Below are 26,725 nucleotides of genomic sequence, written 5' to 3' on the forward strand. Positions count from 1 at the left end.
TTTTTTTTGTGCAATTCTGAGAAATAAAAGCCCTAGTGAAAAAAAACCTATACCAAAATGTATTTAAAATACATTTATTTCATACTAGGTATACTACAAACCATTAACATATTTACTGACATATCACTTGAGACTTACTGATATAAATATTGTAATTAAACTTTATTTGGGGCAGTTCTTTATTGCACAATGCACATTTCCTAATATTAAGCCTAACATGTGCTTTAGCACTATTAGTAAGGATAGTATGATCACTCAGTCAGTGGACCTGGCAGTGGATTTTAAAGCTGGATCTGCATTAATGGGGCGATAGGTGTTTTATGCCGAGGCTGCTTCACCCTGTGCACGTGAGCAGCTGCGGAATTCCACAGTCGTGACACACTCACATATAAACACGTTCACCATCCCTGCTTCATGTTTTCTTACAGCGCTGGCCAGTGAGAGGCTGTCATGACCCCAGTCCTTTAATGAAATAAAGGAGTGCATGCCTAAGGAGAAGTCTATGCTGATGATGAAGAGCCATTTCAGCTTTACTCTTCTGCCTTGTTTGATGCATTTATTTTTAGCTGGCCCGCTGGGATTTCATGCGCCACTGTTAAAGGCTGATACACATATGTAGCGTGTAGATTTTTTTTCTTTTTATGTTTCTCTCGCTTTCCTTTCCCTCCTCTCTCTCACTCTCTTTAATCCCCCTCTTCCCTTTATTGCTTCTATTCCTCTCTGTCTCATACACTCACACTACCCAGCGCGTGTGATGGACAGGCTCAGAGTGTGATGTCATCAGTGCTGCAGGGATGCTTGAGCTTCTCTGATTATGTAATACACTCAAACAACGGCTGGGAAAAAAGCGGTGACATCACTCAAACTGCAGAAAAGCTAGATTTCAAACCTTCTAATCCGGGTCAAAGAGAAAATATCACTTTAGTGTCTAATGTATGATCATTAGAAGTGTTTAGACTTCTATTTGCCGCTTATGTCTATCTAACTGCATAATAATGTAGCAAGTAGAAGCGGAAAGCGTTTGGCTGGATATGCTTGGATTTTTCCTACTTTAGCATTTCTTCTCATAATGGACAGCCACCACACATTTTAGATACACATTTGAATATTAGAGACGATGGAAAACAATAGGGAGAAAGGCCCAAGCCAGACTTGGTTCATCCGCATGAGTGCCACCACACATGTTGGAGCATGTGCATAACTCGCCATGCCAAGTATCCGACCTCTGTGCAGAATTAATATGTAGAAGATAATATGCACAATATATTAATGACCATATTGATACAAATGGCAACATTTAATTCTGTCTATCTGTCCATCTGTCCGTCCGCCTGAGGTAGTTGTACAGTATATGCAGCAGTATTTGTATTTATTGTAACATAACCCCGCCCTCGAACGGTTCTCGTCCAATCCTAGCTCAGCAACTGTAACTAAGGAGAAGGACCTCCGTCAAACATTTCGATTTCAGCAAGATAGTGAAACGATGCCTGGTCTGCACGGGCTTAAAACTTAAGCCCGTACCCGAAATAATTTAACCTGTCCCGACCCGAACATTACGGTTATATTTTAAGCCTGACCGTTCGCAAAAGTATTGTAACATCTAATCTAATATTTATATTTTATTTTATTTCAGCTTTATTTCACCATTTTTGCAGGTTTTGGTTTTAGTGTTTGGTTTAACCACTGATCTGAAATGTCTCTGGTTATGACTGTAACCATGGTTCCCTGAAAAGAGAACAAGACACTGGGTTGGAAGTTACTTACGACACTATAGGAACGCCTCTGTGATTACTTCTGAAGCACTTATGTAATCACTAATTGGTGGAATGTCATCCTGTAAAGTGTGACGGTGTACCGTGGAAGCTATAAAGAATACCCGGACCAAACATTGTCAGCTTTTGATTGGCTGAAGTAAGTCACTCACAGGCATGCAGGACGTATGTTATAGTCCCAGTACAATGGGCCCTCACAACAACTAGAAGGTCACACACCTCGCAAGCTGTAGACATAGCCTTAACAAACTGTTTGCTCATTTTCTGTTTGGATGCCAAGGAACCCTGCATGGGTGAACCATAGCATACCAACAACCGGTCAGTCTTACGCCACTGAGCAGACCAGTGGACGTACTGTAACACACAAACGCCCTGACTGGGCAAAGCAAATCAAAATTCTCTTTGTACTCTGACACGAATGGAGGAGGATAAAAGGCCTGCAAGACTACTTAGCGAGAATTGAGAATAAGGTAACTTCTCTGAAACAGTTTCAATAGTTCAAAGAAGTGCCAGGAACAAACCTCTAGAACCACAGCCAAATTCCAGGCCGGAACTCTCGCATGTACTGTATAGAAGGCCTTATCCTCAATATCCCATGAAGTCCAGGCAATGGTTAAGGATTGTGCCCCTTGCCTGGGACGGATAGGCCTGGGACAGATAGGTCTCTCCTGATGGAAATCTCCCTTGGAGAACTAAGAGAGACATATTGGGCCCTATTTTAACGATCTGAAACGCAAGTATCAAACTCAAAACGCAAGTAACTTTGTGGGCGGATCCCGTAAATCTAAAATGGGTTGGTCTGAAGTAGCGTCATTATTCATAGGTGTGGTTTGGGCGTAACGTGAAATAAACCATTCAGAGCGTCCTCTCAAATTCCCTTTAAGAGCAGGCGCGCTTGTTCCATGGCGGATTGCTATTATAACGGCAGATTTTCCAGGCGCACACCAGGAGCGGTTCGCAGCCAAGGAGACCGACGTTCTCGTCAGGGCCGTAAAACACAGAGAAGTGACAATGTATGGGGATGGGAGAAACCCACCCAAGTTAGCTTTGGTTAAACAGGCGTATAATAATTTGGGTAAATGTGTAATCTAGATTTAGGCCTATTTTTTTCACATCTTCATGGACACAACAATGATTTCCCTCATGTTAATATTTTTCTTTGTATAAATGTATGATTTGCAACACGCCTCCTCTTTTCGCTGAACCGCCCCCGGGAGCGCAAGTTCATTCCCTAATTTAGGGAGGGAAAAGTCCGCTGTGTGCGGGTGCAAAATAGGTATGATACATGCGTCGGTGTACAAAGTCAATTGCGCTGGGTGCAAGATAGGGCCCATGGTCTGAGAACCATACTGGGGCCGGCCAGAATGAAGCTACAAATATTAGATGGGCCTTGTCCTGGCGAACCCTATCTAGAACTCCTGGGAGTAGAGCGATCGGGGGGAAAGCGTACGCGCTGCTCTGCTCCCAAACAGAACACACACAGATTGCATGTGTCACTTCCTGTAATGTGGCACGGCATAGGAAGACACACAGATCTTAACTGCTGCTTATTCGTTTCTTAATGGGACAAACAACACCAAATAAGACAAAAATTCACACAGAGCGCTAACTAAAGGCACAGAAGCTGACGATGTTTGGTCTGGGTATCCTTTATAGCTTTCGCGGTAAAACGTCACGCATCACAGGACGATATTCCACAAAAAAAGTGATTACGCAAGTGCTGTAGACAATCATCCAGAGGCGTTCCCATAGCGTCTTAACTTCCAACGCAGCCCGAGTTCCATTGAAATTCCCCAATCTTTTAGATATATAACATGTAACCTTAGGGTTTTGGATCTAGAGCTCCCTTGCTTTTTGTAGAAAAAAAAGAGAAAGAAATGGATTCTTAACAATTGAAACCGGTGCGTGCAGCTTTTGAGAAAGGAAGCAGCCGTGAGGGCCGCACTCAGCTCTGGAGAGACTAAAAGCGAGGCTGCTGTTTGCCTCGGCTGTGGAGAGGCGTTTAAGAGAGATGTGACAGTGAAGTGTCATAATCTCTCTGCGTCTCAGCACAAAATCCTCAGATTGAACTGGAAGTAGAGTCGCAGCTGTGAGTTTGAATGTAGATACATCAGTTGCAATGAGCTCACTGCTTAATTATTAACAATCTCTGAATAATGCAGGGAGTTCTCTGAGGACAGAGACATTGGCTGCTCTTACACTAGTAGCAGTTTCTGTCATAGAGCCATTAGCATATGCGTGTGTGTGCGTGTTCATTTGTGTGTTGTGTAAACATGTTTGTGCGTCTCTCCTCTCTGCTTCTCTGCTCCCTTCAGAACCCAGCCGTGTCTGTGTCCCACAAGGGCCTCTGATTTCCATCTCGATGGAACCGCAGCTGTGCTTTCACCTCTCACAACTCTCCAAAACAAACTTCGGGGTGTTAATCATCGATTCCACTTAATGGGCTTTAGTGCCGTAAAGTATAAGAGTCAAATTTGGATTAGAGATTATCAAATCATTTACATCAGATCCATCAAGGAATTTTAGGGTCAAGGATTTGAATTGTAGCCTACGGTTTGAGACTGAGGGCCAGATGTAAGGACATTTGCGAACGCAGCGTTAATAGCGCCATGGCCAAGACGCAGAAAGCACTTGATGTGAAACCGCAGTGTGCGTGTTTTATGTACCAAACCTGCAGTTCATCAGTCATTTTTATTTTAATATTCTTTATATACTATTGTATTTTGAATGTAATGTCTGATCTGATCTAATCAATCACCCAATACCTGTGAGCGACACTCAAACACAGTCACACACCAAAATGGGGGACACACACACTCAAATGATGGTTGACAGGGACGTCATATAGAAAAAATAATTTGAATATTGGCCATTAATGGTTATCTGCCGTAAAAAAAAAAAAAATGCTGTGTCCCACACTGTGTTCACCTGAAGTCATTTAAACTCACACTTGTTGTGAATGCATCTACAAATTACCAATTTTCTTATTTAGCCTAATAATTGTGCATATATTTGGGAATATTAATACAGTTTAATGTCAATTTTACGATAAACTACCTGTTGTCCTGAATAAAAGCCAGCTGAGAACCATGGTGAAGAAATTAAAGATGACTTGTATAGGAATACACTGCTAATAAAATTCTGGGTAAAACCGATGAGCCTATAAGTATTTTCAAGCTAGAGTCAATAAATGAATGTTTTTAAAATCTATACTTTTTTTATTTATTACTTTTATTTATCAAGAACTCATTAAATCCATCAAAAGTGTTTTTTATGACTTTTACAAACAAAATTAAGATTTTTCTAGAATCCTGAAAAAAATGGTCTCTACAAAAATATGAATCAGCACAAGTTAATTTATTTAAGTTAAGTTATGATTTATGAAGGTTCATGTGACACTGAAGACTGGAGTAATTATGCGGAGTAATTCATTATTAAATCTCCAATTTCAGCCGTTATCTGATATGGTAACAACATATTGTGCATCTCTAAATTTAAGCACACCTAACTAACCCAATAAAACGTGAGGAGTCAGAATGATGACAGTAAGAGCTCCAAACAGGAGGCAGGTCATAACAGCACATTACCCCAGTGCGAGTGAGCCCTATGAGGCAGCAGGCCTGATCCTGTCCATGCTTCCTCTACACAGTGCTACTGCAACTCATTCATTTTTAAGTGTGATGAGGGATTAAAAACATAGCTGTAAAGCAACACAGTCCGCAAGGACTTATGAACAGCCATAGAGCCTATCCATCTGCAATCTCTGCTGTTTGTAACACATTTCTTCATTAGTCTTACCGTCCTCTCGCTTTCCTTGTCTCTCTCTCTCTACATGTCAATGCAGACTAATCACTCATCTCCGCCACCAATGGAAAGAAAAAAATAATCACAAATTAGATATCTCAGGTGTTTCTTTTTGTAATTTGTAGATGCATTCACAACAAGTGTGAGTTTAAATGACTTCAGGTGAATTTGTGCTTGACTGCTGTAGATAAATTGTTAAAATCACTGGTATGCGCAATACTCATAGCTCTTGAAATCAGAGATTCATTGATGTGTCTAATACTTGTTTAGATAAATGTAGGTTGCTATTCATTTATGTATTCTGGGTCATTTGTTGTTAGTTTGTGTCTGTGAGAGAGGGTGTATATTATATTTGAAGTTGTCAAAACTTATATCCAACAATGAAGAGACCTTCTCTCTCCCCCTCTCTCTGTTTGTTTTCTTCCTTTCGTGACTCCCAGAGGTACAAACAGCTTTAAAAGTTAATAAAACACCTCTGGTTAGTCACTGGGAACACATGTCAGGAGAGAAACAGAGAGAACCCTGGGTTGTGAGGGTTTTTGTTTGTTTGTTAGCTTGCTTATTCAACACTGTGAGAGGTGTTCACTCATGTCACATTACATTCATCATTGTCTCTGTTGCCTGGTAGTCTCTTTTGACAACATTTCCATCAATACACTGATCGGTTCATTTGCTCGGTCTTGTTTTTGCAGACCTTTCTGGCACAAAAGTTTTTCTTTACGAGCATTCCACCTCAATAAATGTGTTTGTAATTAAACACAGGCCCGGTCATGTGAGCAGCCAAACATCATAAGATGGAGCGGTCGGAATGGACATAGCATGGCAGGCAGCAGCCTCCCACTGTCTCCATCCCGCCGAGTAAAGCCTTCATGTGCTTCACTTCACGCAGAGTCTGATCTTCGTGCTTCCCCAGAGGAAGCTTTAGCTTATCAGAGGCCTTAGTCTGGTATTGTGGGACTGAAATATTCACTCATCCGCATAGAATTCCTCTTTATGATCCTGCAGTGTAAGGTCTGTGTTGTGCACGAATGGCCCTCACAGTTTGCCAGCATGTGTGAGTATGTGTGGGTGAGAGAGAGAGATTGAGCATGTGTTGTTAAATGTTCCCACACTGTGTAATGCAGACCTAAATGAGGGGAGGATGGAAAGAAGGAAATAAAGTGAGGCACATGGTTCCCATTGTGCAGTTGTTTATGTTCGATGGGTATATTCTTGTGTGTGGAGTTTTACCTGACAAACTTTCTTCTGCAGATTTATACTTGTTTCTGATTATTTCAGCTGTATTGTAGCTGTAAGTTTCAGTTCCCCATCTATCAGTCACTACAACGTTATGTCGATTGACAAATGGAGTCTCACTTGGGAGCCCCAATCACCTCTGTGTTTTAGAAAAATCCACTCATTCAGATTTTTGCTTCAGAGCCGAGTGGTTGCTCAGTGATTACTCTTCCAGTCACCAAGCAACGAAAGATGTGCTACAGAAGATCGTTCTACATAGTTGGAGAGGGTGCATTCAGCGGTTTTTGACTTATCAGTGCACAGTTAAGTGCAGCGAAATTCCCCTGGGTGCTTCCCTAAAAGAGCAAGCACGGTCGGCAAGTGTCTTTTTAAAGATGCCTTTCTGTCCATTTGTTTCTGGATGTGGTCGTTTCCTATCTTCATCTAACGGCCATGGCTCTGTCTCACATGTCTGGGGCGAGAGCTGAGGCAGTGTTTGTGTATGGGTCATACCCTGCTCGCCACAGAGTCACTGCGGTTGCAACTGGAGTTCCATATGTTGTTGCCCAGCACACTGCCTCTGTACAATGCAGAGCCACGGACATGGTTAACACTTTGGGAGACCTGATGGTTACAGTGGGAGCACTTCTGCTGGGCCAGTCCCCACAGACCTCCCACTCCTCTGCAGTGTCGTCTGCCGTCGAGCTGCCAAGTTATGGTGCAGGTCCTTCGCACAGGGACCCAGCGTGTCATTTGGCGCTCCGTGTTAGGATCAGATGTCGATAGCTGCATCGGAGAGTGGGCTACTGTTCTGGCATGGTCACTCAGGCTGAGTCGGACGCAGAGTTGACGGCCATGCTTGCCTGGGCCTCCGCGGGCATCGGAATCGAGTGGAACCCTCCACCTTGTCCTGAGCACTCGCAGTTGGATGATTGGTTCCTGGGTGCAGTGCGTGGTTCACATCCATGTTCCACCCCGGGGCCTTTCTTGCCATGAGTGCATGACACCGTGTCCAGCCACGACGGCGACACGTGATGATTTTATTTTAGAAACGGTTGCCATCTCTGCGATGTCTTGGCTGGAATAACAACAGAAAGTATGATAATCTCAGGTACTGTTTATGTGCTTTATGTAATGTAAAAAGCGTCTGTGTGAGTTTGAATATAATTTTGCGTGTTTTTATAGCCGTACTGAAAACAACGCACCTCAGATCTTTTAAATAAATAAAAATGAACAAGAACGTTTAACTTGTCAACTCATTGTTAACAGACAATTGTATTCTATGACAACAATTGTTTCAGTAACTCAGTATGTATTTTTAATCATTTTTAAATGGTGTAATATTCATGAATTTGATTATGTACTTATCCATTTCGTTGCGAGTGCTGGGAGCTTGCCGAGAGAGTGCTCTTCTGTTGGCTGTGATTTTTAATTGTGTCCCATAGTCGCATCTTGTCTGGTTAGATCATGGTTTGAGGCGGTTCAGAAGTTGTGCAAGGCACCTTTCACTACCCTCGATGGTGGGGCTGCCAAGGTTTATGCAAGGTTTATCCCCATCTTGCAAGGTGGCCTCTTCGGCAGCATGTGACTCAAGGTCCTCCCCTTTGGGCTGTCCCTGTCTACCCACATCTTTACCAAGGTTGCAGAGACTGCCCTTGCCCTATTAAAGGAAGTGGGCATTCACATTCTCAACTATCTCAATGACTGGCTCATTCTAGATCACTCTCAAGGTCTGTTGTGCGAACACAAGGGAGCACCTCTGCCATCTAGGGCTTCGGGTCAACTGGGAGACGAGCAAGCTCTCCCCTGTGCAGAGCATCCCTTTTCTTGATATGGAGTTGGACCCGGTCAGTAATCTCACCAATGCATCTCACCAACGAGCACGCACAGTCAGTGCTGAACTGTCTGAATATGTTCAGGGGTAAGAAGGGTCCTACAAGAAGGGTTGGAGTGGAGACTGTCCCCCTCTCTCTTTAGGTGTATGTGGCCTCCATTGGGTCACATCACGTTGCAGTTGCATGTAAGTCACTAGGAAAACACGACCTGGTCGTTCGGTGTCTGAGAGGTCAGGCCAGGTTTCCTCCCAGGCCACACCTCATCCCCTCCTGGTCTGCAGAGAGCTCCCTTTGAGCTGCTTGAGTCAGTTGAGCTTAAGAGCATTTCACGTTTGTTCACGTTCAGGTTGTCACAACATTGCATTGTTAGAATTCAAAAAATTGTTACAGGCCAACTGGTGACTGACACCGTTTCATACACTCACTAACGCAGATTTTTACTCGCATTTGGCAAGTGTTCATTTTAGGCCCTGAACCTACAATGTTTGGCATGTGTTGCTTTTTTAAAATGCAGATAATAAATAAGTGATACAAATTCACAGCAGCTTGTCTGGAGCAGCTTTTATCACGAACCAAGCCTCTCTGAGACACTAAAAACACTGATAAAATGGTCTGCTCGCGTACGAAAGAATACTGTGCCACGCTTCACTCTGAAATACTTAGCACATGTTAAAGGCATATCTCAAATTAAAAACAAATTAAAGGCATATCTCGTTTTCAACTTTAGTTCAGTTATTCGTATTTAAATCAGTTTGTTTTCTCTTTTATCACAGTATTACAATTAATTTAACCTTTTTAATTGAGTTTATATTTTTGTCATGTACCTGGGACTGGTGTCTATACACTATATTGCAAAATATAACAGGCTATTAAAAAAAAATATTAAAATATTATTTTAATTATTGTTTTATTTGGTCATCCTTTTATAGTTTTTATAGTGTTCTCAATATAATTTCTCATCCTATTAGTGATATCTAGTGATGCATTATGAAAAATTTCATATACATATACTATACAAAATGTATGTATATTTTGGGATTTATTAAATATTGCATTTAACAATGAATAATTTTTTTAAAGATTTTTTATTGAACTTCAAAAGTACTTTTATTGAGTATTACATGAAAGCAAAGGTCATCTTAAATAAATATGAACGGTTAAATATCCAATACTGGTCGATATTTGTCCACTATTACTAATATTATCATATTATCATTACTATATATTATTTCTGATGTAAGTCCTAACTAATATGGGACAGATAGATCTGGCATCCCCTAGTAATATCCCTGTAAGTAAAATTAAAAAAACAGATCCTTAATAAAATCATCCTTCAGGAAGTGTTATAATTTTGGTCGGAAAACAACAGCAATAACATTAATAAGTATTAGCAATTTTGTGATGCTAGTTGGTAGCCTCACTTTAAAACACTCAGTCCTGTTTGCTATTCGCTAGGCCACGTTTGCTACTCCAGCTCTCAGGATAATACAGTTGTCTAAACAAAAGCACTTCGTCCTGATCTGATTTGCAGTCTGGATCAAACAGATTGTATAATGAGGCTTATGATTATAAACCATCTTTGTTTTTCCTTGTCGAGTGTGAGTGTGATTTGGTTTTTCTGGTCACGTTCTATGGCGTCCTGATTAAATGCCAGGATTACCATGTGCCCTTTCTTCAGTCCCACTGGCCTACTTGGGTCTTAAACACAACAGTCCTGTCTTTCCCTCCTGTCCTCCTTCAATCCCTCTTTTACTTTCTCTTCTTGTTTCTCTCTCATACATTCCTTCTTGGATCCTGACCTGATCCCTCCACTGTATGATTTATGATTTCCACATTATAGGTATGTTTCCTGAAATATGGCATCTCCGTGGAGAACAGCATGCTCCCAGAGAAGTCGTGTTAGATGTGACAGCATGTGACAGAGGGAGTGTGTTTTATTCCTTTAGACACATGGGTGTGCTAGAAGCTGTGAAGCTGCTTTGATACAATCTGTATTGTAAAAAGCGCTATATAACTAAAGGTGACTTGACTTTACTTGATTTTTAAAGAGGGCTCTACACTTGGGAAGTTTTATATGTATCGTCTATGATAATATCGTAATTGTTGTTTTAAAAATGTGTGAGCTAAAAATGTTCAAAATTGTTAATGTTCAAAAACTCACTGTGCAAAAAAACAAACAAAAACACCTTTAGAGTGCAAGAGTTCACTACCTAGTGTAGCCTTGTATAATGCAATGAGAATGCCTTCAAAACTCGAGATATGGTGAGTTTTATGTTAAATATTAATTGCAATTGTTTTAAGATAAGATCTTCTCTCAGACACCTTTCATACGTTCAGGTCAACCACAACATAGCACGATCTGCTCCAATCTCAGTGCAATTAGATTGGGCCCCATCCAGATACTGTATCTCTGGCCAGCTGGAATAGAGTTCTCTCTCTCTCTCTCTCTCTCTCTCTCTCTCTCTCTCTCTCTCTCTCTCTCTCTCTCATTCATGCCATGTGGCGTTCAAATGGTGGTCGGTTTGAGAGCTCTCATCTTATACACTTGTCATTTTCTTCAGCTTGCTGTGTTGATGGAAATTGCTGAGACACACACGATCACCACATATTTTCTGCTTGACGTCATGCACTATTGTCAGTTTCTCCATAGTTTTGTACTTAAAGGTGAATGACTGACAAACACCCCCCCCCCCCCCCCCCCCCCCAGTTGCCACTGGTCATACACAAATATTTTAATTTCTAGTATATATATGTATATATATACCTTTTTGTATAAAGTGGCAAAAAATATAGAATGAAATAAAATAAAATAATAAATAACTAAATACTGGTTTTAAAGAAGAAGTGTCAAGCACTCTAACTGGCATATTGAAGACAGCAAACTGATTCATATTTCTTGAAAGCTTGATGGAAATTTGTCTCTGCTTCAGCAAATACACATCTCTTGGAAAAGGTTTAAGAGTCTTCTTTGAATCCTTCTCTCTCATCTCCTAAACCACACGGTAATTTGTAAAGCTTTTTTTGCAAATTGTGAACTCCATGGCATAAGGGTAGCCATATTTTAACAATGGAGAAAATACATTGAATATTATTTTCCAGGCTTCCTGCACATATCATCATGCAACAGATTAGAACTAGGATTTGAGGAGCTTAGCTGATGGACACATGCTGTCCCCAAACACCCTGCACATACAAACATAGAATCAGCAGAATGGATGTACAAAAAGGGATGGATTTAGCGGGAAAGTTTTAATGCCTCTCACATACTAATACTTATAAAAGTGTCACATTATCCTTAGTGACTATACTAATGCATTCCAACCTTCATGCATCATTCATGGATAATATGTGCCCCTCTCCAGAGACATTGACATCTATAGAGAGATTAGTGGTAGAGGTTGGTGGGCTCGGGTCATTGTCATTTTCCCTTTGACCACTCCAGACCACTTCACTCTGGGTGACTTCACATAATAACTGTTTAGTTTTTGCATCACATTTATATGAGAAGATGGGTGTCATAAAATTACCTACTTAGTTTGTTTTTGTTTATGCAATAAATAAATAAATCAATGATGGATACCAGTGGCTGTACTGGTAATATCATACATAAGAATTTGTATCAGGAATGCAATAGTAGAAACCGTAATGGATATCTCTAATGGAGAAGTATAATCAGTCAATTATCAATTTGATACACACATTTATTTTTAATTTATGTTTTATTTTATTTAAAAACAGAACATTTCAGGTATCTTGACCATTCAGAAAATAAAAAAAACAGTGCTAAAGTTATACACTATCATTTCCTTTTCTACTTGTAACAGACATCTGCTCACTACACAGTGTCTTGTAGTGTACATTTGTGCTTTGTTCTTAAAAAGCCTTATCTCATGAGATCTATTTAATGATGTATAGGATTAGAATGAATCATTTATACAAGTCTGAATTATATAATATTTGTGTGCTTATGTAAGAAGCACGGATGGGCACCATTTCCCCCCCTGTGAGTCTGGACCCCAGTTACAGTGCAGGTCAATCCTGCTTGATCCTGCATAGATTTAAAAGTCAGGGATTTTAGAAGGACTCAACGTCTATCATCAAATATGCTTATCCTGGCCCCTGTTTCTTTGGCTATATGTGTGTGTGCTTGTAAGAGAGATGTTTTTGCTCAAAAACAGCATAATTTGACCATTGCATGCCTTAAAATCTTTTTTCACTTATGTTCTCTACTCTCAACCTTTTTACATAAGCAAGTACAGAACATTGTGTCTTATTTATATTTTGACCTGGTTAGAAAAATCAGCTAGTTTACTTGTGTGTTGAAACATTTCATGTTTACTAGGAAATTCCTGTTATTAAGAACTCTTAGGTGACTATGAATGTTTTATCATATAAGGATCCATTAGCAACACAATGTAGCTGTGATTGGTGTACGAGGGAAGAGAGCACAGCTGAAACAATTGGACGCTGATGTTAGTGCTGTAATGAAGGGCTTGTTGAATAGCTTTAATTGAATCCAGGACTAATTGGTCTCAGTATCTCAGCTGTGTTTAAGGCTGACTGCTGAGAAGTCTGTTGTTGGCTTCTAAGGGTACGTTTACAGGACAACAGTGTACTAAAAACAGGAAAAAATGTTCCTTTGCATTTTTTTTGCGTACAGACAACACCATCGTCAAAATGATCCCCGTTCACACAGATCCACGAAACCGTCTAAAAACGCTGTGCATGCCATGCCAGTAGTTGGTAATTACACTTTGTAAAGAAATACTACGCCCCTATAGACTAAACACAAAATATGCATTTGCATGGTGTCACCGTTTTCACAAATTCTCTTTGTAGTTTACACATCTCTGTGTAGTTTACATAGAGACGATAACGGCGTTGTTTTCACAAACTTGTAGTTTGAAACCCGGTTTCAGGCCCCCAAAACGGTTTAAACTTCTTTTTTTTTTAATGGTGTCGTGTAAACGGTCCCTAATTCATGTCATTAATTTAAAGTCCTGAGTGTCCCCTCTCAAACACCGTATCTGAAGCACTTGGGCACCTACCCATGTTTACAATCAACACTTCACCCCTTCTCAATCACAGAAGGATTTAGCTGGAAAGTCAAACGAACCCTGTAAGCCAATGATACGGTATAATGACCCTGATTTCATTAGCCGCATTTCCATTACCCTTCAAATTGCACAAATTTAAATTGCGCATTGAAAATACGGCCAATGGAAACATGCCAATTTCGCAAAAACTTGCAAAAAAAGTTTTTATGCTCGCATGAGGTGCTTTTTCAGGCAATTTGAAAAATAAATGTTTTGCAAAACTGCAATGGAAACCTTTTTTTCGCATTTACAGGTAACCTGGCGTACGTAAAAGTTGATAATTCTTAAAAAAAGGTGCGGCAGATGACGAGACAGAGTTGTTTCAACATCCGTTGGCATGATTTTTGGAATGACTTTAGTCGCATAACATCAGTTAATGGAAAGGCCGTCATTTCGCAATCGTTTTTTGGTGACATTTACAAAATATTGCAAAATGATATATGCATATTTATTTTTTTTATTTTATTTTTTTACTGGTGTCATCATAAATATCCCTGAATTATGTAATTTAGTTTCAAAGTTCCACATCAACGAATAATGCTTTATCCATAGGTCTGTCCAAACTGGACAATGCTGTTTGAGGACATGCACTGGGATTAGGCTATGCGTTTCCAGCCATGTTTAAGTGCAAATTACGGAATTTACATTATAAAATGGGTGGAAGGCAACTGATGTCATCTATGGGAAAACAGGATTTAAGGCTCTGCATGACAATTAAAGCAGCTTTATAGGGGAAAATCACTTAAGAGGCAGAACTTTTTCATGGAATCTGTCAACGACTCAGCATCTGCCCCAAAGTTACGTCACCAGCAACAGTCATTGTGCTGCATTTCATATTGAAGTGATCTCAAAACAATCCCAGCAAATGCTTGCACTCCATAGGGTCAACAAACAGCATGTCATGATTCAACTCCAGGGTCAAATATGGACATGGGATGTTTAAAAAAAAAATCAGGAGTGGATTTTTAGGAAATTGAGTGCTACTTTGAAAAGTGATGCCTCAGACTGCAAACCAGTATAATTTAAATTATGAAGCTCATGACAGATAAGAAAAAATATACAGGGGAAACTAAAGAAGGAGGTTGTTATACTTTTTAAAAGAGCCTCTCATTGAAAATTTTATTTTATTTTATTTAGTAAAGATTTTATCTTTAATGGAAGTTGGTCCTCAGTGCAGGTTCTCATTGTGTAAGAAGCCTCAAGTGCTTTATATGTCATATGCTCTACTTGTTATCAAAGTCTAGCTCAGTCGCTAAGTGAATCAGTTGTTTGACTTTGATGATGGAAAGTGCGATATCTTTAGAGCTCCCTTAGGAAATTTGTTTTAAACCACACGCGCATTATAATGCCAGAGACAGCATATGAAATCCCCAGAAGGGTTTCTGTAGTAATCATCAAACATAAATAATGAGGAGCAAAACAATATGTCTCCTCAGTCCTATGTTATTTTTTAGTCCGAAGTATTTTAAACTGTATTTTGTGTGTATTTTCTATTTTCTCGACAATACTCGTTTCACCTCAGTGAACCTGGACAAGTTCCTAATAATGATGAATGAATGTGCATATGTGTTTTTTATTCAGGTAGATTTCGTCTCTTTGAACATCAGTTTACCGGCATTTACTGTATAATTGCATCTGTACATTATATATAAGTGTACAAGCCACCGAATAACAACATATTCAACTCCCAAAACTTCGGCCCATTCAGGAGGGAGACATTCTCTAGTTACTGTTTGTCTTGACAACGGAAGCACTTTAATTTCATCAATTAGATTTAATTGACAACAGATGCTGCCTTCCTGTTGATTGGAATTACAGAGGTCTGACTCTCAGTTAAGCTGTTATGTCTGACTGACAGCTACTCCACGACTGTCTGTGTCCGAAACCTCTGGCAGCTGCCTCACTGTCCAGTCACTCTATAACTAAACAGGCAGTGTTTTGTCTCCTAAGGGAACTGATTTCAATCTGGCTTCCAGGCCACAAAAAGTCATGTCTAATGATGATCTAATGCTTTAGTTATACTATGTATGCATGTATGCATACCACTCAAAAGTTTGCAGTCTGCAAGATTTTTGTAATGATTTTGAAAGAAGTGTCTTATGCTAAAGGCTGCAATTATTTGTTAAACAAATACATAATTATTGTGAAATATTATTTGAATTGAAATAAATGCCTTTTATTTTAATATATTTTAAAATACTATTTGTTTCTATGATAGCAAAGCTGAATTTTCATCATCATTACTCCAGTCTTCAGTGGCACATGATCTTTCAGAAATAATTATCATATGATGATGATTTGGTGCTAAAGAAACATTTGTTGAACAATGTAGAAAACAGTTTGACTGCTTAATATTTTTGTGGATATCGTGATGCATTTTTTTCAGGATTCTTTGAGCAGAAAGTTAAAACAGCATTTATTTGAAATAGAAATATTTTGTTACATTATAAATGTATTTACTGTCACTTTTGATTATTACATTTCTTTAAAAATCTTACTCGGCCCAAAACTATATATGATATTCATTCAAAACTGACCTTTACCAATTAATTTATGACTTTCAACTTCTATTGCATCACCATTTCCATTCCTTCTATTCTTTCCATTCACCCTGAAGATATCTTAGGGGATGTCTTAGATAATGTTACCTTGTACCTTGTCTTCCTACCGTTGTATACTCTGCTAAGGCAGCATTTTAACTTAGCTTTGAAGCTGAAGCATTACATCTTCAGATTAATAGCCTTTGAAGAAGACTTGTGTAAACAGCTCAAAGCTCACAAAATGCACTGAAGGGAACTTGGATGTGTACGACTATCTCATGTCCTCATGTGAAGTTGGCCAGTTCTCAGAGGAGGAGCAGGGGGTCGGTGCTGACCGTGGTTAATGTATGTGGACAGTCTTCATGTCCTTCCTGCTGGCCATTAGTCTCCTGGTTCTCTGGAGGAGGAGGTTGTGCAAGGTCCTAATCCTGGTGAGAATCATCCCTGTCCTTCTCTATCCTTCGTTTCCGGGCGATTTTAGTCTTTTCTCACTAGCTTGGAATGTTCTTGTCTAATTCTTGCTTGCAGTCGCTCTGGGAGAGGAACCAATGCCTTGTCCATTTGTTTTAACTGTTGCCAGTGTACAATAAGAGATTTTGAATTCATTTCTGTTTGTTTGGCTCCTCCGTAATTACAGAAGGGACCTTTCTGCTGACCCTTTCAACATAGCCAAGTTCATCTTTCTATTGCTGTTGTTGTGTGTTCTTTAATTGATCCACTCGCACTAACTGGCTATTGTTTATTGCTGCTTTATTCATTGGCGCTGTAATTGAAATTAGATTCATCAGGATATCTTGTGCCAGGGAACGCTCTGCGATGGGACCAGAACCGAGAGGCTGTGTTCTCTCTAATGAAGGCCACACCAACTATGAAACCCATGTGAACTATGAGCACTAGAGCAGATCTGTTGTTCCTGTGATAAAAATAGGCAGCTGACTCTGGGTCCAGCTTTTTATTCATCTGTTTGTCATCAAGAAGCCTTTTGTCTCAAGTGAAGCACTGTTTTTGTGGGTGAAATGAGCAATAGAAGACTGACATGAGACTCAGAGTTCATAGAGTGAGGGTCACTCTTTTCACACACTTTAGGGACGGTTTCAAGGATTGTGAGTGTAATTATGAAGGATTTGTTGTCATTACTATAACATAAGAACCAGGTGACAGGCGCTTGTTATGCTAGTTGGCGGTAAAGCATTGTTTTGCGAGTTCTTTTGGGTTGTTTAAGTTCACCTCTGTTGTGTTTAGGGCACTGGGGGCAGTGTGAAGCCTGCTGACGCATTCAACCTCCCCGGTGATCTGGGAGGGAATGTCACTGTACAATGCGCAGCCATGGACACGCACAAACACCCTTGCAGATATTACTGTAATGACTGCCGTGTTATACTAATACAGTTATTGTTGATCTTTATACAAAACTGAGAACTGGCTTGTGGTTTGTAAACTTTGCTCACAAAGTGGCGGCACAAGAGAGTAACATTACATCTGTGCAATGCGCAAATCCCAAAATATATTTATAAAATAAATATATTTGAATATGAAGGAAACTTTTTACCTGCTTTCTTTACTGCTACTTTTTAAATGCCTTTTGCGTATATATTTTTGCCCCAGGCCTAGACTTTCAATCATATTATATCTTACATTATAACTGTCCCTCAGACTTACAATCAATATTATATCTTACATTATAACTGTCCCTCAGTTGTGGGTTCATTTCTATTATGACCAACAATTTTAGCAACAAAAAGTTCGGAACACCGAAATATGAGATGTGTTGTGTGATGAAAATAAAGAAAAATGCAAGGTCAATATCACTTGTGAACAATATTCTGATTTCCAATCTATAATTTTGACACTTCATTCAAATATTACCGGTACATGTGAAATATGAATATGTGAAATTTGTTTTCAGACCATTTTCAGACAATCATTTATTTTCTAAAAGTCCTCAGGGCCAAATGTACCCATACCCATACATGGAAATAAAAAAATAAAATTACTTAAAAAACATAAAACGTGTTTTTACAGAAAATAGAAGACTTTCTTTCTAACAGTTTTAGAGGATCTGTGTGGGAGGATCAGACAAGCAATTTATTTTAGTTTCTCGATATACTCTCTGTCTTTCAGTCAGTCATGATAAGTGACAGACATTCCAACGTTACACATATTCTGAGATATTTGTCTGTCAGTACTGAAATAAATCAGGTTTCAAATTTGTACAAAGAGATCAGGCTTTTCCCCGAATGGAACAAAGCCGGTCTCTGGGGTTTCAACGCTTTTCAATCAGGGCTGTAGTATCTTGGATGCTGACGTCATGGCAACGGGCTGTGTAGGAACGAGCACAATTGCAACACTTTATAGAGAGCTCAAGACTGACTTTGACACTTCCACCATCTTAGAGCATGTAAAACTGAATCCAGGCAAATAAGTGGCCACTCTCACTGACCCGATTCTGTCGGCAGGCTGCAGGCTTATCAATGGAACTGGCCGGGTGACACGCTGTGTCAGTGAATAGCTTGTTAACAGAGCAGCGATGGACTGGGAGCAGCAGTAATGCCGTCAGAACCGCAAGACAAGTTCCTGAAAATCACACCAATGCCAGTCATATAGTTGTCAATTCTCTCTGAAGCTCAGGGAATGACGTCTGATAAAGTCATTTTGTTTTGTTGTTCTGAGTGATCAGAGTAAAAATGTTTCTATGTGGGTTCTGCCGATAATTTCTTTTTTTTACTCTTAAAGGGATAAATCACCAAAAATTGTACACTATGTCATCATTTACTCACCCTCATATGTTTTGAAACCTGTCATTTTTCATTGGATGCAAGTTCCAAGGTGCTCTTTTCCATACAATGAAAGCGAATAATGACCACGGCTGTCAAGCTTGATTTTCAGTCTGTTGCTTGCAAATCATATATGGCTTCAGAATACTCAAAATATAGTTGCTTGGTGCTTTTTTTGTCCTTTTTGGAGCTTGACAGCTTTGGTCCCAATCACTTTCATTGGATTGAAGAGGTAAGCTCAGACATTTCTGTGAAATATCTCATTTTGTGTTCCACATTTAAGAGTTTTTGTGGCACAAGAGTTGTGGCACATCTATCCCACATTTTTGTGATATATCCCTTTAAGAGAGACAAAAGTAGGCTATATGACAGCACATTCTACTTATGCTGTAATTAGTATGTGATTGAAAGAATTGACTATTTTTTCTCAGGAGCGATCCATATTCTTAATTGCATGATGTACTGTATAATGACAGGGAAGACTCTCTGAGACACATGTGCGTTGCTCTATGATTTATACTTGGACTATTCATGTAGCTCAATGTGTGTTTACGTGTTTTTGGCAGGTATACACGAGTTCCCTGATGATCTTTTCACCAACCAGGAGCGAATGGAGGGGGCCGTAGCCTTGCATGTTCTGTTTGTAAGTATCTCTACCATCTACTTTTTATTTACAGCATTTGATACAATAGTTTGAATGGCTGAAATCTATAAAAAAAATATGAACACTTGAAGTCACAAGACTGTGTGTTCCATTCAAGAGTCAGGGGCTCAAAGCAATCTCTGACCTTACCTCTATTATTTGTTACAATGACTGCAAAGGATTTTTACAAGTGACTTGCTCATTGGTACACGTGAGTGAATTGATCATGTGAATTTTCAGGTTATATTACCTCACTCGAATAGAGGTGTTCAAGCAGAGAAGGGTTTGTACAACATAAATTGTTGTTGTGAGAGCTTTATTAACCAGTGCAACAAATCAAATCAACTCAAATCAAATCAGTTGTCATTTTCAGATATATGATCTAGAACTTGATGAAGCCTGTACACATTTCAAGAGTTTTATTTCAGTTGGCATGCTTTAGTTCTTACATGAAATACTGTTTACTACAGTGATATAGAGTGCATATAAAGAGTGGAATGGGTTTTATTGTCTGGCAGTCTATGCCTGATGACACAATCATTTGTTTACAATAATACACAATAGAGTTCCCTCTGCCAACAGTATTTCCTATAGTGTCTGTTCTTTTATGGATTGTTTTGAGTGTTCTCTGGAGGTATAAAAAGGAGCCAATTGGAATAGCACTAAAAGTTGTACGCATTGTAAGCTGGGTGGCTGTTTTGAGTCATGACTCAATAGAATAGTTTTTCATTGAAGTGTGTTTCATTGAAAAACGACCAGCCCTACTCTACGGCCAAATTAACACATATACATATTTTTTCATATTCCTGAAGCAATTATCCTGTCTCTTAGAAATTAAAATAGCTTTAGTTTTTGTTGTTTTTAAGAAACTGAGAAATAAATGAAAATTGTTTTGTGGTAACTGACATCATGCAACAAGTGACATTAACTTATATTGAACCTGGAATGTGAAATATTAAAGGAATGAATCCACTGCAGTTGGTTTTAATTAAATAAATCGAGTTGTTCCACCACCATAATCGTAAGCCATCACAGGGACATCATGCATCAGGCCTTTCTGCCCCCGTAGGCCATGTCTGAGCAGCATTTAAGTGAAGCAAGCAGGTACTGATGCAGTACTGTGTGTTCCCGCTGAAATCCCTTGCAGGGTTGGTTTGACACTGCCATTGTTGTGCATTGTTTAGATAGTTGCCCATGTAAGCAGAGACTGAGTGCATGGTAAAAGCCGCAGCGAAAACCCTCTAAGACTCCCTCCAGCTGTTTACATGTTTTATTTATCTTTAGGGGCTTCAGTAGCCCAGCTCTGCCTTGTCAGAAGGTCAAGAATAAATGGAAGGGGAGGGAATGAGAGTAGAGGGGGCAGAGATTACATAATGGGCACAAAGTGCGAGCATGGCAGCGTGGCGGCTGAATTAGATGCACTGATTGGCAAAGTCTTGGCGGGAAACAGTTGGCAAACAGGTCCCAGGGGTGAATGGGGGAGCTTGCTTTGACAGGACATTGTGTGCTTGCATCCATGTGTTTGTATGAGAATGTTAGTTCTGCATGAACCCATGCTTATTTAACATACACAAATTATATAATTCTAATTATTTAGTTACCGGTAGTTAGTTTTGTTTATGTAATAATCACTAGCATTAGCAGTGATTTTAGTTATTGTTTAAATGTACGCATTTGGCAAATGCTTTTATCCCAAAGAGATGTATTTAACTTATAAGGTATACATTTCTATAAGTTTTTGCTTTCTCTGGGAGACGAATCCATGACCTTGGCATTACTGGCGCCATGCTCTACAGCTATAGGAATGTTCATGTTTTTAGTATGTTTGTAGGTTAATGCAAACGTACGCATGCATATGTGTTTTACATGTAGAGGGACCATGACATCTGCGATTCACACCCATCTGACCACAGCAGATGTTGGAGCAACTAATCCCCACACACAGCTTTTTTTATGCAAAACATGTTAGAATGTAGGGGGAAAAACATCATGTTCATCCCTATTGAGTATGAGACAAATACACTTTGAACCCCCTCACTCCGTAAAGGGCACAAGCTTCCATCAGTGCCTTTCTGTCATCAGGACACTTTCTAAGAAAAGGTCTGAATAGTCCCAGTAGACGGCCGTCCCACTGGAGGGCAGATTGCTCTGAGAATAACAGAGTTTAATGGCGTTGACACTTGTGTACTCAAATGTGCCTGCACGCAAGAATTTTGCTTTGCACAAATTTCATGCGCTCCCTGCAGTGGCTTCTAGTCTTTCTCTTTTTTTACCTTCTTATATAATGTGAACTTACAGAGGCTTCATCAGATGTAGCAATCTGATTTAAAGTGATATTTCTGCACTATTTCTAGACTATTATGACTTTCTCACCTGTCTTTCCAAATGCATATGACTTTCTTTCTTATGTAGACACACTAAATGTGATGTTTTGGATATAATATCCTGACTGCTCTTTCCTTTATAGTGCAGTGGTTCTCAACCATTTAGACTCCAAGGCCCCCGTTGTCCACAACAATAAATCAAAGCCCTCATGACTTTTGAATTTTTAAAAACATTGTGTACTCAAAATTGTACATTTTGGCATAACTAGAAACATTTATATTCATTTATATCCATCAAAAATGGCCAGTTTCATGATTTTATTCATTGACATGATTTTTCCAGGTCTAATAAGGTCTAATCAGAACAATGCTTGTTTTGCCTTATCGTGTGAGCAATCTTGAGGCCCTTGGAAGTTTTCTGAGGCCTCTTATTGGGCCCCAGAAACCTGGTTGAGAACCAATGGTACAATGAAAGTGAACGAAGACGGGGTCTGTCAAGCTTCAAAATCACAAAAAGCACCATAATATAATCATAAAAAAGTAGTAGCTGAATATCAAAGCTGATTGTGGAACAGCCCATAATTTAGGTTCTGGACTTTCAAAAGGAAGGTTTGAGCTTGAAGTGGAACCTCACTTTGTGAGTTCTTTTTGTGTGAGTTCACTTTGTCATTTTGTGTTCTCTCTCTAAAGGCCATGTATATGTTTTACGCACTGGCACTGGTGTGTGATGACTACTTTGTGCCCTCTCTGGAGAAGATCTGTGAGGTACGACATTCATTTGTGTCTTAGCTAGTGTTCTACAACTGATCAATATTTTAAAGCATTTTTAAAGATGAGATCTGTAATTGTTTATTTAAAATATTTTCTCTTGTACCGGTTTAAGTTTCTTTTTTTCTTTTTTATTAATATATATATATATGTTTAAAAAAATGTTGTTCTGTTTAAGCTATTTTGTTTATATATATATATATATATAATATTCTGACCAATGGCAGAAAATATTTCCGATCAGTCAGTATTGTTGCCATTCTGTTTGGTTCAGATGACTCTTTTCATCTTTCGTGCCTCTCTTTTTGTCTGTGTGTGAACGTGTTGTAGCGCTTCCAACTCAGTGAGGATGTAGCAGGAGCCACGTTCATGGCTGCAGGAAGTTCAGCTCCTGAACTCTTCACCTCAGTCATAGGTAAACATCTGGCTTATCCGAACACTTTGAAAAACAGTACCTCTCACATTTGAACATAGACCTCTGCATGCCCTCTGTAAGCCACCCTGTCTTCTCTGTGCAGGTGTATTTATCACCAAAGGAGATGTGGGAGTGGGCACAATCGTGGGCTCTGCTGTCTTCAATATCCTCTGCATCATCGGAGTGTGTGGGATCTTTACTGCACAGGTGCTCATTACTTTGCACATTACCCAAAAGCTGTTTTAGTTGTTTCTAACTAGTTTAAATGAAAAATAGTGTTATTTTTCTCTCAAATGTAGCTTTGGGAAATCCAAGTCATATTAGTGAATTGTTCCAGGCGGTTTGTGTAAAAGAACTAGTTCTAACAGTTCACTGATTCACTTTGGTTTCAGCACAAATGTCCCCGCGCCTTCTAGCTTGTAGCAAAATATTTTTGTTAAATGCTAGCGTTCATCACTATGTTTTTTTTTATTCATTATAATTAGGTTTCTTTAGTATACACTTATCTTTAGAACCCAAATTGGAAAACTATATTATATAACGTTATAGTTATATTCAAGGTACTGTATGTAGGCTAACAGTACCTTAAATATGACAGCATGCTTCCCCAACCCTGTTAACATTTTTAATACAGTGTCTACGCATTGCCAGTAAGACATTATTTTCCTTTAGACAGTCGACACAAATGTACTGAGCAAGCATTATGAATTCTCAGCATCTGTGAGAGGTCAACTTAGAGATGAATGAGATGACCTGTGCATCTCCCCTCTAAACCTCTGCCCTAAAAAAAAGCCATTGCTTAGTGCAGACTGACAGTGAGAAGTGAGCAGACTATTCTCAGGGGTCACTGAGAGTAGCTGATGAGGTCAGTCATGTTAGCTGTGGAGTTGCTTCTTTTTTTTCATGCTGTCCGCTTTGCTTTCCACTTCATTCAGTCATTCACACTGCTTCGGTTTAACCTCCTGAGACCCTTACTATGTTAAAGAAAAGAGGATATGAGGTTATATCTATCTTTGCACTGGCATGGGAAACGGCTTAATAGTTTTTTCCTCTCCCAGTCTTTCTTCAGTCACCATCTGGCAGTGGAATAGTGGCATTCTGGGTAGTCTGGGTAGTCTGATAGACCTCAGAATGGTGTCCGCACACATACGCATACAAACAATTGTTTTTCTTCTTACCTCTTTTCCATTATATATAAAAGCATCAATACTAATTAACTATTAATTGACTGCAAATTTATTTTGTAAATAACTATTTAAACAATTAATTTGTATATATGGTAACACTTTAGTTTCGTCTCCAATTCACACTATTAACTAGTTGCTTATTAGCCTGCATATTACTAGGATATTGGCTGTTTATCAGTACTTATAAAGCACATATTAATGGCTTATTCTGCTTGACCATATTCTTTATCCTTACCCAATACCTAAACTTAGCAACTAACTATTAATAAGCAGAAATTATGAGTTTGAGGCAAAAGTCGTAGTTAATAGTTAGTTAATAGTGAGAATTGGACCCTAAACTAAAGTGTGACCATTTCTGTACATGTAGTATATACAGTATACACACACACACACACACACACACACACACACACACACACACACACACACACACACACACACACACTTGCATACATTAAATACTGTAGCTTTGTGTTTGTGCTCTTGGTTTTCTAACAAAATTAGCATCCTATATTAGTGATGTCAGTAAATCATTCACAAAATGACACTCACACTTACGCATGGAGTCCATCAAAGTCAAGCAGGGGAAAAAGCACATCTGCAACAATGGAGCTTCTGGTTGCCATGGAAACACAAAGCAAAGAGTGTCACCTGTGGTGTAAGTTAAGCTGTGCTGGCTTGAGTGATGGCGCATTACTTTCGGTGCTCTGACGTAGATCAATGATTTTTATGGAAGGATCGCCCTTCAAAACATGGCCCATTCAATATGGATTACGTCACATGGTTCAATCAGCTGGATTTGGTACAGGATGTCATGTCCATATATGGTTCCTTCATTTTCCTCACTTCCGATTCACGCACTTAAACAATTTCCTTCACTTCCGATTCACGCACTTAAATTCGGCATTCTAAAGTTTGTAAGCCAAGACCATCCAACTTTTTTTTTTAAATCTGGAAATAGTCACAGATTAGACATTATGTAAGATGTAAAGGCATGTCAAGCACATTTTTAAAATCCTTTAATACCAGGGTTTGCATGATTCCATGAATGACAAAAAAAAACATTCATTTTTATTGTGTGGAATTGACTTTTCAAAACTAAACTCTTTAATATGCTGTACAAGTATCATGCAATATCATTATCAAAGATACAAATAATAATTTTTGGAAGTTAATTTCAAAATCATCATACGTCTGTGTGTGTCCCATGTTTAATCAGTGTCCTGTAATATGCACATCCTGTATGAGTTATTATAACTTGCTCTAGGTTTTTATGACTTCTGTCACCACAAATAAAGCACTTGTTCAAGATGGATGTTGGAAGTAAATCATTAAAATATTTACTTGTCATTGTAATGTAATATAAGAGTTGTACTGCTTTGACACTTGCTCCACTCCATTGAACCCTTCCCCTCAAGGATGTGTGTGTGTGTGTGTGTGTGTGTGTGTGTGTGTGTGTGTGTGTGTGTGTGTGTGTGTGTGTGTGTGTTAACTGTCTCTTCATTACTTTTCTCTCTCTCTCTCTCTCTCTCTCTCTCTCTCTCTCTCTCTCTCTCTCTCTCTCTCTCTCTCTCTCTCTCTCTCTCTCTCTCTCTCTCTCTCTCTCTCTCTCTCTCTCTCTCTCTCTCTCTCTCATCGATGCAGGCAGTACGGCTCTCGTGTTGGACGTTAATGAGAGACTCTGTGTACTACACCATCTCAGTGACCGCTCTGATCGTGGTGAGTAGATCTCTAAGTGACTTTTCATGCTCCCATAAAGCCTATGGGCCTCCTCACGCAGCAGGAGAGGAGAAGCAAGTGGCTCTCCCGTGGGGCCCATGTCCGGCAGCACAGGACTCTTATTTGCCCACACTCTCTGCATGTGTTCCCAGCGCAGAGGAACAACAAACACCGATTAATAGTACACAGGACACAGAGTAACAGAGATACTACACAGAACACCTTATTAAAAATTGGATTCACTGAAAGAACAAACTGTTTTGCAACAGTTTTTACTGTTACAGTTGAAACATGGACTTTTTGGGGGGGAAGTGGTGATATGTATCTTTATTACTTACAGTAAATGGTTGTTTATCTGTATATCTATGTTTTTTTCTGATTAGTTTGTATTTATGTATATTTATAACATATACAGTGGGATCCAAATGTCTGAGACAATGTTGAAAATATAGAATAATTTAAAAAAAAACTGAAAATAAACAGTTCTTGTCAAATATGAAATGATGCAAATACTAAAATGATGCTGATAATGCAATTTATAACCAATTAAAATAAATAATTAATAATTAATAATAAATAAATGCATACCAATACACTTGAAATTTTATATATAAAATATACCTGTATATTAAT

At 39.1% G+C, this 26,725-nt stretch overlaps 1 protein-coding gene across 1 annotated transcript in view; it reads left to right on the forward strand.

Annotated features, from left to right (window-relative positions):
* The window catches only part of slc24a3 (solute carrier family 24 member 3), a 68,439-nt gene that overhangs the window by 33,734 nt on the left and 7,980 nt on the right, over positions 1-26,725 (forward strand). The window contains exons 3-7 of the mRNA XM_079634476.1: positions 19,603-19,679; positions 22,694-22,768; positions 23,102-23,186; positions 23,290-23,393; positions 26,018-26,092. Coding sequence (XP_079490602.1) covers positions 19,603-19,679; positions 22,694-22,768; positions 23,102-23,186; positions 23,290-23,393; positions 26,018-26,092 — 416 coding nt within the window. The remainder of the gene's footprint in view (positions 1-19,602; positions 19,680-22,693; positions 22,769-23,101; positions 23,187-23,289; positions 23,394-26,017; positions 26,093-26,725) is intronic.

This window comes from Phoxinus phoxinus (assembly GCF_949152265.1).
Source record: "Phoxinus phoxinus genome assembly, chromosome: 14".
Lineage (NCBI taxonomy): Eukaryota > Metazoa > Chordata > Actinopteri > Cypriniformes > Leuciscidae > Phoxinus > Phoxinus phoxinus.